At 34.8% G+C, this 14,674-nt stretch overlaps 2 protein-coding genes across 2 annotated transcripts in view; one reads left to right on the top strand and one right to left on the bottom strand.

The window, feature by feature from the left end:
- gfi1b (growth factor independent 1B transcription repressor) overlaps positions 1–2,748 on the bottom strand; it is an 8,500-nt gene extending 5,752 nt beyond the window's left edge. Inside the window, exons 1-4 of the mRNA XM_073824019.1 lie at positions 2,650–2,748; positions 2,055–2,167; positions 620–796; positions 228–457 (exon numbers count right to left, since the gene is read on the bottom strand). Coding sequence (XP_073680120.1) covers positions 228–457; positions 620–796; positions 2,055–2,160 — 513 coding nt within the window. The 5' untranslated portion in view covers positions 2,161–2,167; positions 2,650–2,748. The remainder of the gene's footprint in view (positions 1–227; positions 458–619; positions 797–2,054; positions 2,168–2,649) is intronic.
- Positions 2,749–6,482: 3,734 nt separating this feature from the next.
- Positions 6,483–14,674, top strand: part of tsc1b (TSC complex subunit 1b) — a 30,543-nt gene continuing 22,351 nt past the window's right edge. The window contains exons 1-6 of the mRNA XM_073824380.1: positions 6,483–6,538; positions 10,962–11,217; positions 11,342–11,445; positions 13,254–13,406; positions 13,499–13,643; positions 13,813–13,967. Coding sequence (XP_073680481.1) covers positions 11,109–11,217; positions 11,342–11,445; positions 13,254–13,406; positions 13,499–13,643; positions 13,813–13,967 — 666 coding nt within the window. The 5' untranslated portion in view covers positions 6,483–6,538; positions 10,962–11,108. The remainder of the gene's footprint in view (positions 6,539–10,961; positions 11,218–11,341; positions 11,446–13,253; positions 13,407–13,498; positions 13,644–13,812; positions 13,968–14,674) is intronic.

Genomic DNA, 14,674 nt, shown 5'->3' with positions numbered 1-14,674 from the left:
CATTTTTATTATAAATAAATTGTATTACTTTTTATTTATAACTAAAATAATTTACAAATAGATCATTTATTTGGAAACAAAAAAGCTATAAAGTTGAATTGCATTTTTCAATAATATTAATAATAATAATATTGAATTTTTTAAATGAAAGAATCATAAAAAAACTAAAATATAAAACATATGCATATAAAATACATGTTTTTGATATATAATTAAATATATTTAACCTTATCACAGGTAATGCAGTGGTAGGTGTTAGACGTGGGTGAGTAGTGTGTGCTGCAATCCAACGGTTGTGAAGGCTCAGAGCTCTGCTTCAGATGAGCTCCGTACAGGCTGCTGGCGTGCTGCAGGAGCGATGGAGAGAAGCCCATCTGCCTGAAGTCATATGTTGCAGGAACATGATCCCAGGTATAAGAACTCTTGTAATAGGGAGGGAACTCTGCCAGCTGAGGCTCTGTTGGAGGTAGAGCGGAAACTATTATTTCTGAGATCATTATTGTTACTGCGTCTAAATCTGCCTTAGAGATATCACATGATACTTAAGACATCATTTTTTTTTAAATAGAAGTACAAGATGTACATGTTCAGATATTTATACCAGTGCTCAGACTCTCACCAGATATGTAAAATGGCCGTCTGGTTGCAACAGGTAAAGATGGTATAGGGCAGTCGGGCTCTCGCTCACATTTGATGAAGTCATACGGGTCTCTGTGAGACGGTCGAGTGACCGGATCTACCTGGGGCCGCTCTGGGGAATTACATTCCTTTGGTTCCAAAGGGACCAGTGCTGGAACTAAAAAAAAGAGAAAAATTACATCACAAGATTGAAAAATGCATGTGGTATGATGCAGCACAACAGCAATCAAAATGAAATTAATTGTAATAAAATAACACTCTTAGAAATAAAACTCATAGAACAAGCATCAAAGAACATTTCAGTAGAAGTTCTTAAAAAGAACATTTGTGTTTCTTGGTGTGAAGAACTTCTAAAGATTCTAAAGAACTGTTTTCAACTATAAAGAACCAGGAAAGGTTCTTCGTGGAGCCATAGACACCAATAAAAAAAACTTCATATTTGTGATCCTGGACCACAAAACCAGTCACAAGGGTATTTTTTTTTAAATTGAGATTTGAATAAATAAGCTTTCCATTAATGTATTATATTTGGCCGACAAAAGTAAAAAGTTCGTAAAAAGTTTTTTAACACTGAATGCCAGTGCATTAGAAAACAAAATGTAAGCTTGTTCTGTTTTCGAAATAAAATGCCACTTAGATTTATATTTTGTTTTCCAATGCAATAACAATGTTTTTAACTCTCACTTAACTATCCTTAATTCATTTTATAGCCACTTTATTCACTCAAGCAGCTCTTTCTAAATGAAAACAGATAAAGCATGACTAAAAACAGGCTATTTATGCAATTAAATGGAATTGTTTACATGAACAGCTTTGACAGCATTAAACAGACAGATCTGAGATTGTTCCTGACACTTAATTACACAATTAGATTTTCTCCAAATGAACCCTATAGAGAGCAGTTATGATCCAGTGACAATACTGCTCTCTTGTTTGAATAGGGCTAGTTTGCATATTCGTAACATCCAGCCTAACCGCTCGACAGCTTACGGACTTCCATGGAATAAAACCTATTGAGCTACCTTAATAAACAGCACATGAGGCCCAAAATGCAGTCTTAAGTAAGCAGCTGTCAAGGTTTTTAGACACAGCCCTAGAATCAAATAACAGTCAGCCTGAGGCTGAGGCACCATCAGCAAACATCAATCTGACAGGTGCTCAGCACATCTACTCACTCCAGACAAATCATTTATTTACCCCATATAGGAGAATTAGAGATTCATAATTATGTAAATGTATATAAAGCATGCGAAAAACAAGAACATTTTAATTATACATCCCCATGGATTATTTATCTCACGAGCACCATATGCCACAGGTGAAGTTTAAATTCATTTTTAAATGCTTTTAAATAAACTTTTTCAAATACAATAGTGCAAACTATTATAAAATATACTAAAAATAATGGCACTTACTTGTTTTGGGTGTTGGGTCCGGCAGTTTCTGTTCAGTTTGCTCGGTGTCGATGGGTCGGTGCACATTGTACAACTTTTTACTTTTCACCAAAAACGATCGTGGCATGATGATTCTGTAAAAGAGATTTGTTTACTGATACTTTCATTTTCATATTTGTTATGATCTACGAATAAACATAAACATGTCTTTCAACTATTACAAACTTACAGACTAACGAAACTTTAAAATTATATTAAATATTAAATTAACATTTACAAATGACAAAAAAAACTATACAGAAACTATATAGTCACTTCTATGTAAGTATTAAAAACAACAACAACGAAACTCAAAGCTCTTAAAAAGATTATTTCCTTTCTATATCTAAAAAAAATTAAATATCCAAGTAAAATTGAATTTGTACACAGTTATTACACGCTACAATATTTAGGGTTGCTGTTTATGTTTTGGAAGTTTTAGTCAAACTTTGTTTCGAGAAGTATACCAAATTACTGTTTGCTAATAGCATAAATAATACATATAAAAACAATGATAATAATTGAGGTTGAAAAACTGTTTTGCTTTAAATGAAAATGTATTACGAAAACAGCTTACCTGAAAGAGCTGAAAAGCTGATGTTTAAAGTCCTTTGATTGTTTGAGTGGCAAACTTGGTGTGGAAAAGTGCAGGGAAATCCGTTGTGATGTTTAGAAACTTAAGCACTGCATCGCTGTGAGTTGGTTGCGTTGAGTTTTTTCAACTCCCCTCCCTGATTTTCAATCCGATAATTCTGCGGTGGAATCTGACTGAGCTTTCAACCAATTACAGACAGAGCAGGTGCGACATTTGCCTACTAAACGCAAACTTAAACATCCTGGTGTGGGCACTCTTTTGCACAATGATTTAACAACATTAGGTTATTTCAACAGTTTTAAAATGATAGATAAAATATTCGTTTGCATTTTTATGTATTTTAAAGTTTATTCTGTATTAGTAGCTCACATGCAGCTACGGGATACTCAAAAGGTTAACTGGTAAACAGAGCAGTGTAGGCTATTAAAAGTTTGAGATATTTTACTAAACATATATATATATATAATTATCTCCTGTCAGTCTCATAATTTATCGTCTTTGTTATTGGTCATCTGTTGACTTGTCCGCTGAGGAACAGCTAGCGGGCTTAAACCATAAAACCAATAAAACAGAAACAAACTTTGCTTGAACGTACCCCTAATAATACACACCAAACCTGTAATGTTGGTATCTCCGAATGTTTGCTAACTTTTATTTGCACAGTTGTGTTTTGGTCGCAGCCTTAGGCATTTTTATGAGATCTTTGATTATCAAAAGCACAACTAAATTATTAACGCATTGTTTGTAAAACGAAGCGCTGGAAGAGCAGTCGATATTTATTTATTGAGTGTCTGTAATCCTGGCGCGTTTTGCTCCATTCAATGTGGTTCATTTAAAGATTACCTGAGGTCAGTTTTTTATTGCATTGTGCGCGTATTATACAATCGATTAATGTATTTAATGTACGCCCTCGTGTGGATTTGTGCCGAATTGCGGCGCATCATATGGTGACTGTTCAAAATATAACGTATTTCACGTGGTTCAGTCTTTATTTTCTTTTTTAACTAGCGTTCCCTCATCTTTTGTAAAAATAGACTACAGATAAAGTAGATTTAACTATAAATGTTCGCTATTTTGACAAGCTGGTTCACTTAAAACCGCAAATTCTATGATAGCTAGGACTGCTTATCGCATTTTGACTGTCACAGGCTGTCGTAAAGGAGACACAGAGGAGGCTATGTTAGCTTCTTTGCTGTCGAGCAGAGTGGCGCAGCGGAAGCGTGCTGGGCCCATAACCCAGAGGTCGATGGATCGAAACCATCCTCTGCTAAACATTTTTCTTTCGCAATGTGTAGAATTTAAAATTACAGCTTGTAATCTCAAATTTAATATAGCCTATGCAAATAAGTTATTATACTTCTCTAAAACGAAACGAAAACCATAATAACATTGGTTATTATGAGCTAAACGAACAACAACGAAACGGCAACAATGAAAATGAATAAAACTACACTTCCTGTCAGAAGTTTTTGAACACTCTTGATCAATTTAAAGCATCCTTGCTAAATAAAAGTGTTGATTTCTATATGTTAAAAAATTACACTGACTCCAAGCTTTTGAATGGTATAGTGTATAACGTTACAAAAGTATTGTATTTCAGATAAATGCTGATCTTTGGATTTATTAGAATATTAGAATGATTCCTGAAGGATCATGTGACACTTAAGACTGGAGTAATAATACTGAAAATGTAGCTTTGATCACAGAAATAAATTACATTTTAAAATATATTCAAATAGAAAGCAGTTATTTTAAATAGTAAAAATATTTCACCATATTATTACTGCTTTTTTTGTATTTTGGATCAAATAAATGCAGGCTTGGTGGTGAGCGGTAGAGACTTCTTTAAAAAACATTAAAACACAATGATAAAGGCATTTATAATGTTACAAAAGATTTCTATTTTAGTTAAATACTGTTCTTATGTATCTATTCATCAAAGAAACCTGAAAAAAATCTGCTTATAGCTGTTTTTAACATAATAAAAATTAATAAATGTTTTTTTTTTTTTTTTTTTACATTTTTTTAAGGAAATAAGAATATTACAATGATGCTAAAAATGCAGCTTTGAATTTGCAGGAATAAATTACATTTTAAAATATATTCAAATAGAAAGTAGTTATTTTAAATAATAAAAATAATTCAAAATTTGACTGTTTTTGCTGTACTTTGCGTCAAATAAATGCAGGCTTGTTGAGCAGAAGAAACTTCTTAAAAATAAAACATTAAAAATCTTCCTGTTTAAAAATGTCTGACCGTCGGTATGCAGACATTCAACAACAACAAAAAACTATAAAGACAAAAGCATGCCACAACATTACTAAAACAAAAAAATAAATAAGAATGAACGTGACTATTTTTTATAGCTTTTTTTTTTGTTATTATAGACAGATGTAACACAGAACAGTATGTGAAAAAAACTTTGTCTGCATTCTTCCCCTATGCCCACTTTCTTCCCACTCATAAACCCCTCAAGAGGATTAAATTAAACTGTATATATAATGATACTATATATTTACAAAAATAAGTAAATAAATAAAATAAAAATAATCAAATAAAAGTAACATCCTATGAAATGTATATAATAAAGTATTCAAATATGAGAAGGAGAAAAACAACAACAACTAAATTAACCAAAAACAATTATACATACAAAAGTATATGCGCATTCACATACTGACAAAACTCAATCAGAATCTAGTGAGGTCAAAGGAATTTAGGATGGGATTCCAAATTTTATAGAATTTAACAGTTGAGCCCTGAATAGTGTACTTCAATTTTTCTAGAGGAAGGAATGACATGAGGTACGTTATTTAACCGTGAGGTAGTTGGGGGTGGAGTTGGACACTTTAACGTGACTATTTTGAGCAGACATGAACAAAAAGGCATGGAAAACACCACTGTGAGTGTTGCAAAAACTTACTAAAGCGTTATACCAATTTTGAGGTAAGAAATCACTGATGTAATGAAATAGAGGTCAATGACCATGACTAACCACTAGAGGGACATCTCCACTAAAAAACAGTCTCATCCAACACATTTAAACCATTGCATGCATTTATTATAGGTCAGTTCCGCAGAATGTATTTTGGTTTTTTATATTCGTGCTCTGTTTGGTAAGCAAAGAGCCGATATCAGCGTACATTACTGGAAGATGAGATAAATAGGCTAATATCTATATGTGAGATAAAAATGTTAGGAAGTGATGGATATAAGACTGCGAAATATTATTAGTGCAATGATTTTACCAGCATTTTCTTCTGTTTTAAACTTCTCATGTGATTAAATAATGACATCACTGGCAATTTGGGGTTAACTGTGCCTTTAACTGATTTTGAAAAATAATTTATTAATTTATTAAAAGTACTTTTTATCCTAATAGTTTATTATTTGGATTTCAATCGAGTTTACTACTCGCTTTTCTTGCTCACGCCTGCTTGCTTATTTACATTTATGTATGTATGTATGTTTATAAAAAAATTACTTTTCAAATGTAAATTGTTTATTAGCGTCCATGGCTGGTCAGATTCAGCGTCTGCGCTCACCACCTGAGTCACGCGAAAACCGCATTACAGAGCGCTGCATCCCTCCACCCTTCAGAAAAACAACTCAGGGCCTAACTGCAGGATTATCTAAAACTTTCATACGTAAGTCTTTCTCCCGTCACAATTCGCTGTATTTATAAACTATGACTGCTAGTCATTTCTGACAACATTCATGTCATATCTGAACGCTCTGCGTCCAGATACAGGCGTGTTTTCGAGCGCTCGGGGATTATTTTTCTTGCACAGTTGCGGATGGTGACCGCGCAGGGAGGGGTTGTGAGGTGTTCAAGATGGCGGCGCCCTGTGGAGTGCAGTTGCTCTAACAGGTAAACAGGTTTATTAAACGATGTTTTTTGTGGTGATATTATTACAGCATACGCAGTGACAGTCGGAATGTTGGATTTGCTCGCTCCTCGGTATTTTACGTGCATTATGGAGTCTCTCGGGCGTTATTTCTGATTTGCACTAGGCATGTCGATAATAAGGCTCTCTTGCCTGGGACTGTCAGTGTCAGTGAAATAATAGTCCTCATTGATTGTTACAGTTTCGAATTGAATCTCAACAAATCTCCGCGTGCATATGCACGAGTTTAAGGGGGAAGTTGAAATGCACGGGGGGATGTTTCATTTTGTTGGCGCATTTTTTGGAGACAGTCCCGCAGATTCTGGCCATTGTTCTCGCTCGCTGTTTACGCCAGTGGTCATTTCAACACAGAGCTGCTGTCAGTGCATGCAGCCGAAACCACAACAGCTAAATGCACATGTGTGCACTGTTATTTTGCACCATGCGGAGGTTAAAATACAGACGTATGTTGTAGGATTTGCTGGCTTTTGCACGCAAGTGCACGTCTTTTAAAGAGAAATCCTTCTGCAGGCAAATCATGCAATGCATTGCCATACAAACATACTGTTACTGTATATTTATATTTATGGACCACAAAACCAGTCATAATGGTCAATTTTTGAAATTAGGATTTATACATCATCTAAAAGCTGAATAAATAAGCTTTTCATTGATGTATGGTTTGTTAGGAAAATATTTGGATATTGAAACTATTTGAAATTGGAATCTGATGGTGCAAAAAAATCTAAATATTAAGAAAATCCTTTAAAGTTGTTAAAAATCAAGTTTTGATATATTTACAGTAGAAAATTTACAAAATAGCTTCACTGAACACGATCTTTACTTAATATCCTAATGATTTTTGGCATGATAGATAATTTTGACCCATACAATGTATTTTTGGCTCTTGCTACAAATACACCTGTTCTACTTAAGACTGGTTTTGTGGTCCAGGGTCACATATTTATTTGAAACCGTGCATATTTCTCTGCCTCTGTATGGATGTGCCAAAATAAAATCTAAGATTTAAGACTCAAAACTTCAAAAAAGCTAAGCTTCCAAAAGCCAGAGGAAGACATGACAACTTATACACAACCTCTTTAAGGAATTTGTTTACGTGTTGCTGAACATGGGATATAAAGCTTCTTTGTGCCGTTAACTGGCCTGTTTTCTAGTTGGCAGGCACAGTCGCAGTTCGTGTTGAGGTCGTCCAGAACTTCGTCTTATTAGTGTTCCCCCCCGAATGTGATGCATGCTTTTAGTTTGTGGGCTACGATCATGAAGTTAATCAATGAACTTCTTTGTATGTGCTGTGCAGAGTGATTTCCATTGAGAGGTCAGCTTGCCATCACTCTTGCCTCGATGGTTCTCGTCTTGCACAAAGTTATGCTTCGACCAGTGTTTTGTAACAGCTGTTTGTTTGGTTGAGAACTGGAATGGTCTCCAGCAAGGAGACTGTGTCCTTTTTGCAGTTGTTAGTGTTGCATGTCTGACTGTCAGCTTGAGGTGTTGGTTACTCGTGTGACTGTCAAGATTAAGGATGTTACTAGCTGACACAGTGTTGCATATAGTGCATTTAGTGTTTCTTTAGCCTTGCTGACTGTTTGCTAATTTGTGTAATCATTCAGGCATTAATAATTATTTGCATTTTTGTGAATTATTGTATATGTGACCCTGCACCACAAAAACAGTAATAAGTAGCAAGGGTATATTTGTAGCAATAGCCAAAAATATATTGTATGAGTCAAAATGATCAATTTATATGACAAAAATTATTAGAATATTAAGTAAAGATAATGTACCATAAACACATTTTGTAAAATTTCTACCATAAATATATCAAAACCTAATGTTTGATTAGTAATATGCATTGCTAAGAACTTCATTTGGACAACTTTTTTTTAAATGCGATTTTCTCAATATTTAGATTTTTTGTACCCTCAGATTCCAGAACAAACCATACATCACTGGAAAGCTTTATTCTTAACTTAGATTATGTATATATCTCAATTTCAAAAAACCGACCCTTTGACTGATTTTGTGGTCCAGGGTCACATATAATTCTTGTAAAATGCTGATATACTTTTCAGCAAGGGTGCTTTAAATTGAACAAAAGTGACAGTAAAGACATTTGTGATGATACATAAGATTTCTGTTTCAAATAAATGCTCTTCTTTTGAATTTTATATTAATCAAAGTATCCTGAAAACAAGTGCATCATGGTTTTACGTGAACACATAAAGCAGCACAACTGTTGAACTGATGATTTCTGAAGGATCGTGTTAACAAGTTTACTGTTTTAGCTCTGAAATTGATAGTTTATCACTCCATTCATAGTGAAAATTCACTACTTAAAGGCATAGTTCACCCAAAAATGAAAATTACCCTATGATTTACTCACCCTTACACCATTCTAGGTGTATATGATTTTGTTCTTTCAGACAAAAACAATTCTGTTTAAGAAAAGTCCTGGCTCTTTCCAAGCTTTATGATGGCAGTGAATGGCTGTTGAGATTTTGAAGTCCAATAAATTGCACATATCAATCATAAAAAGTGCTCCACACGACTCCAGAGGGTGAATAAAGGCCTTCTGAAGTGAATCGATGTGTAAGAGCTGCACGATTAATTGTTAAAAGATGGCATTCTTGATTCAAACACCCACGTGATCTCATTTCTAAATGAAATCTGTGTTCACACTGCTGCTGGCAGTTACCATGTTTAGGTAAGAAAGAGCTTCACAAACAGTCTTTTCAACTACCCAGTAGTATTTCCGCCATATAGTCATGCATATTATCACTGAAATACTTTGATTAAAGGTCATAGTTCAGATATAAACATTTGTCTATACTGCCCTCCAAAGGCAAAGCGCAGTAACTACACATTTGGTCAAAATTGAGTTGTTAAGGCTTAAAACTGACAATGGTTTTGTCTTGTGGCAAAGTCTCCTGGTTCAATTTTGTCCCATTTCAGAGAAATGAGAGTATCAACATGTTTGACTAGCTGGCGTAAAAACTTTAAAGGCATTTTTCTCAGTTTCAGTGTTGGCGTAGTTACTGCACTTTGCCTTTGGAGGGCAGTATAGTAGCGCATTGTAACTGTTAAAAAAATGTGTCATTGAGTCATTCTTTCAAGAGATTTGTTTAAAAACGCTGATTCATCTAGTAATGAAACAAGTTAAGTATTTATTAAATCATTGAATAATTCATTCAAACCACTTTTTTGTAATTTTAATATTAAAAATTGGTGTTAAATATATTATATTTTAAACGCATATTAAATTAATTAAACACTTTTAAATAGACTGCATGGATTCATAATTTGTTGCACATTTTTTTTTGTTTAGTTCAGAATCTTGGGAAAACCGCGATCTCTATTTGACACAAAAAAAATTGTGATTCTCAATTTATTCAGAATGGTGCAGCTCTACGGTGCGTTTGTGTAAGAAAAACTGTCTTATGCGCATTCGCGAGAGAGTGGTGTTCCAGCAGATGACGTAGGCCAACGCGGAAGTGACGAATGTGGAAGCACGGTTTGGAGGAATTCGATATAAGCCAAAAGGAGACTACTTTTCCTTTGCTGAAAATTAAACTTGGTTTTCACGGGACTAGCATATTCTCACCAGAGCTTACACTACGCCTATATCATTTGCCATCAGCTTGAACACCACTCTCTCGTAAAGAGTTGGCGAAAGCTAGAGATTATGGTTAAAAAAAGTTTTAAATATGGATATTTTTCGTACACAAATGCATCAAAGCCATTTTTATGATGGATGGATGCACTTTATTGGACTTCAAAGTCTCACCAGCCATTCACTGCCATTCAGAGCCAGAACATTCTTTTTTTTTATCACACCAATTTTATTCGTCTGAAAGAAGAAAGCCATATAAACCTAGGATGGCTTAAGGGTTTAATTTTCATGTTTGGGTGAACTGCCCCTTTTAACTTTACATGAAGTGTGCTTAACATGATACACTGCTCTTGTAGTTTGTAGTACGTTCTAATCAGGCCATTGAGAAATGTCTCATTTCTCTGGTTTCCTTTTGACTTTATCTACACATTGACCTGAAGTTGTCAGGCTGGTGTGACAACTGCTTTTGCATGACTTGTGTCATGTCTGTGCAAGAACACGTCGCAACATGTGAATCTTGTATGCTTCAGAATCTGTTGGGCTTGTTGTTTACTTGCCTGAAACGGCCAACCCACATCACCACAGCTGATGTTAATGATATCAAGTATGCTGTATCATAATTCTGTAGGAACTTCACTTTCCTGCACATCTTGTAGTGTTTTACTCACTCTCGATTGGAAAGTTACTTAAAAGCAGAAACTGCAAGATGTTCTCATGAATAGTTCATCGTGGCAGGTGTTTCTAGACAAGTGATGTAAGTTCTCAAATGTGTCTTGCAGTGGTGCCTGGAGACTGTATCGACGGGCGGCCCAGGGACCCCTCCAGGCTGGACAGGACACGGGACGGTGTGAGAGTGACGTCTAAGAGTCCTTCCCCTCTCCCTAGACTGTTTCAGAGACACCCGCCTCCGAACCCTCCATACCACCATGTCCAGGGAACAGCTCAACGTGGGGGACCTGCTTCCTCTGCTGGAGACCTCTGACCTCCGCCAGCTGGATGAGATCAAGGGCCTTATCAATGAACACCTCAACACAGGTCCATCCAAATACTGTTGTGTTGAACTTTTAAACTTCTCCGTGTTTGCTACAGGATTCGTATTATAATTCCTTGCAGTATTTTATTGCATGACTGACAGTCCAATTCAATTTGTGTTTTGCAGATCGAGGGTCCGTGCTGCTGAACGGCTTGGTGGATTATTTCCTGGAGACCAACTCCGCCCAGGCAGTGCACATCCTGTCCTCAGTGAGGGAGCCACACGATAAGGTGACTGGCGGCCAACTGATTTTTTTTTTTTGGTTAAAAAGTTTAACTTTGCTACACAGAAGAGTGTTTTCAGTCTATTTTTCTGAATCTTTTTGGTGTTTCACACTCAATGCATTTTCCCTGAGGTTTTCTGGCAAATTAAAAGCATGGGTAGTATAACCTTCGATAAATAATATTAGTATTGTAATTTATGATTGTACAATAAAAAATAAAATATAATTTTATTATAATTAAAATAATTGATTAAAAACTCAATTTTTATTACAGTACAGTATTTTTTCAACAGAATTATTTTGTGCAAAGCAGTTGAGGTGGAGAGATTTTATATTATTTATTTTTTGTTTAGACTGGGTGTTTGAAACCAAAAACAAACTATAGAATATACATTTGTCTTTATATTTTTGACATAAAATATTTTTTTACATGAAATAAACTTTGGGGGAAGAAAATTACAATTATTTAATGCAAATAATTATTCATGGATTTTCTTTAACAATGACTAGCAGCTTAAATACTACTAAAAGTTATTATTTTATATCTTCGCTGAAAAGAGAGGAAAATAATCACATTTATTCAAGTTTTTTCCCAAATCATTCAGCCCTAAAAACATAGTTCACACATTTAAAAAAGTCTTCACAGTAAAAAATATAACATTTAAAATATTTTTCTGTTTTTGCTATATTTGAATATATATTAAAATGTTATTTATTCCTGTGATTTCAAAGCTGAATTTTTAGCATCATTACTCCAGTCACACCATCCTTCGGAAATCATTCTAATATTCTGCTTTTCTGCTCAAAAAACATTTATTATTATTATGTTAAAGACAGCTGAGTAGAATTTTTTTTCAGGTTTGTTTGATGAATAGAAAGTTCAGAATACCATTTATCTAAAATAGAACTTTTTTGTAACATTATAAATGTCTTTATGACCACTTTTGATCAATTTATTGCATCCTCGCTAAATAAAATGATTAATTTCTATGATTTCTTAAATATAATCTTTAATTTCTTTAAAAAAAATATACGCCGTATAATACAAGTATAATGTTACAAAAGCTTTTTATTTCAGGTAAATGCTGATCTTTTTGACCCTTCTATTCACCTAAGACTCCTAAAAAAATAAACTCAACTGTTTTAAATCTTGATGATGATGATGATTTCTGAAGGATCATGGGACACTGAAGACTGGAGTAATGATGCTGAAAATGTAGCTTTGATCACAGGAATAAATTACATTTTAAAATACAAATAAAAAATGGAAAACAGTTATTTTAACTAGTAAAGATATTTCTCAATATTACTGCTTTTCTGCATTTTGGATCAAATAAATGCAGGCTTTAACATCTTACTCATAGATCTCATAAATTATATTTGCACTACCCTACAAAAACAACCCCAGTAATTTAAGAATTACTAATGGTTTACAAATAGAACTATTCAAAACATCTGGTGAAAACTCTTATATTTTTTATATCACAGTATATATCTTAATGTCATTTTTTTTTCCAATATCATGCAGTCCAAATTTGTTCCCACTATTAATGCAAATATTACACACTTCACTTTTAAAAAGTGTGGCCATTGGAGAACATACTGTGGGTGTGTACAATACCAAGACCATTATTAGGTTAAAGAACTCCTGTGATTATATGAACAAATGTAAGAGCATATCAGAGCATATCAGTGCATCTTTAAGGAGTATTTTATTTCATTAATATTTAATTGCAGTAATAAATGTCTAGAGCAGAGAATACATTATCAACCGTTATGCATCTTGTCTAAAATATGACTCGTCTGTGTTCTCAGCACCTTTTTGATAAAATGAATGAATGCATGGCTAAAGCCCCCTGTCGCCTGCCCACTCTCACTCTATTGGGTCACGTTGTCCGTAAGCAGCCGTCTTGGATCCACAAGATCGCTCGCTATCCGCTGCTGCTATCTCTCCTCAAATGCCTCAAGGTAAGGTGATAATGTGCAAGATCTCACAGATATGCCTCTTGTTATTGTAACTTGTAACCTACAGCATACATGTGATACTTTGTTTATTACAGACAGACACAGATGTTGTGGTTCTCATAACTGGAGTCCTGGTGCTCATCACACTATTACCCATGATTCCCCAAGCTGGCAAGCATCATCTCTATGAATTTTTTGATATCTTTGGCCGTCTGGCTTCTTGGAACTTGAGAAACCCAGGTAAGAGTCACTGAGCATTTAAATACTGTATGACTCAGTTATACATTTTTTTTAAATATTCTGGATGGTTTTAGTCTCCCATAGAGATCCCAAGAAAAATATTTTTAATAAGATGCCTCATAATGTTTTTAGATGGTTACTTAGCTGTATAATCAATCTCTGTTGACAGGACACGTCCCAGAGGTTTATCTCATCCACCTGCATGCAAGCGTCTACTCGCTCTTCCACCGGCTATATGGGATGTATCCCTGCAATTTTGTGTCTTACTTGCGCTCCCATTACAGCATGAAGGAGAACATGGACACTTTTGAGGAGGTGGTCAAGGTGAGCTGTCAATTACACAGTTGTTCTCCAGATACATGAGATTTAATGAAATTCCATTCAATCCATAATGATTCTCCATACAGTAAAAGTAGAAAATGACCAGAAGTAGGGATACATGAGTAATACATTGGTTATCAGCCAATAGTATTAGTTATATGTATGTATCAGGGGCGTTTCCTCTGATGAGGCAAGGAAGGCGGTCTCTTCAACAAATTGGATGAGAAAACATTCATAGCATTTATGCAGCACAGATATTACAAAATATGACAAAGTGTATAAATCACTTGTTTTTCTAAAGTAAAACTGTCATACAGTGACACCAACAGGTAAAGTTACACTGGGAGTCTGCGTTTTTCTTGCCTCTCCTGAGCCCATTGAGTTTTAACAGACCCCCTAAAGCATAAGAATGAATGGGAAAGTCACGTGAGAGGAGACAATGCCTCCATTGCGATATGATTGGATATGACTGATTGGATATGGCTATATACCTATGCACTAATGGTTAATGGTTTGTTAGAGGTTTAAACCCTATTGTAATTGTTAAAATGGTCACGGATCAGCAATCTCCATGTGAAACTGATCGTGCAGACCAAACCGTAAGTCGTAGAGACTTAAAACTTGGAGGGTTGGTAGTACTCAGAGAGAAGTTGGTAGCAGTGAACAAAAGTATGAAATTGCTCATATCTCCTAAACCGCCAGTCGCAGGC

Source organism: Garra rufa, chromosome 19 (genome assembly GCF_049309525.1).
Source record: "Garra rufa chromosome 19, GarRuf1.0, whole genome shotgun sequence".
Lineage (NCBI taxonomy): Eukaryota > Metazoa > Chordata > Actinopteri > Cypriniformes > Cyprinidae > Garra > Garra rufa.
Note: the sequence above shows the minus strand (reverse complement) of the source record. Positions and strands in the feature narration are given on the sequence as shown.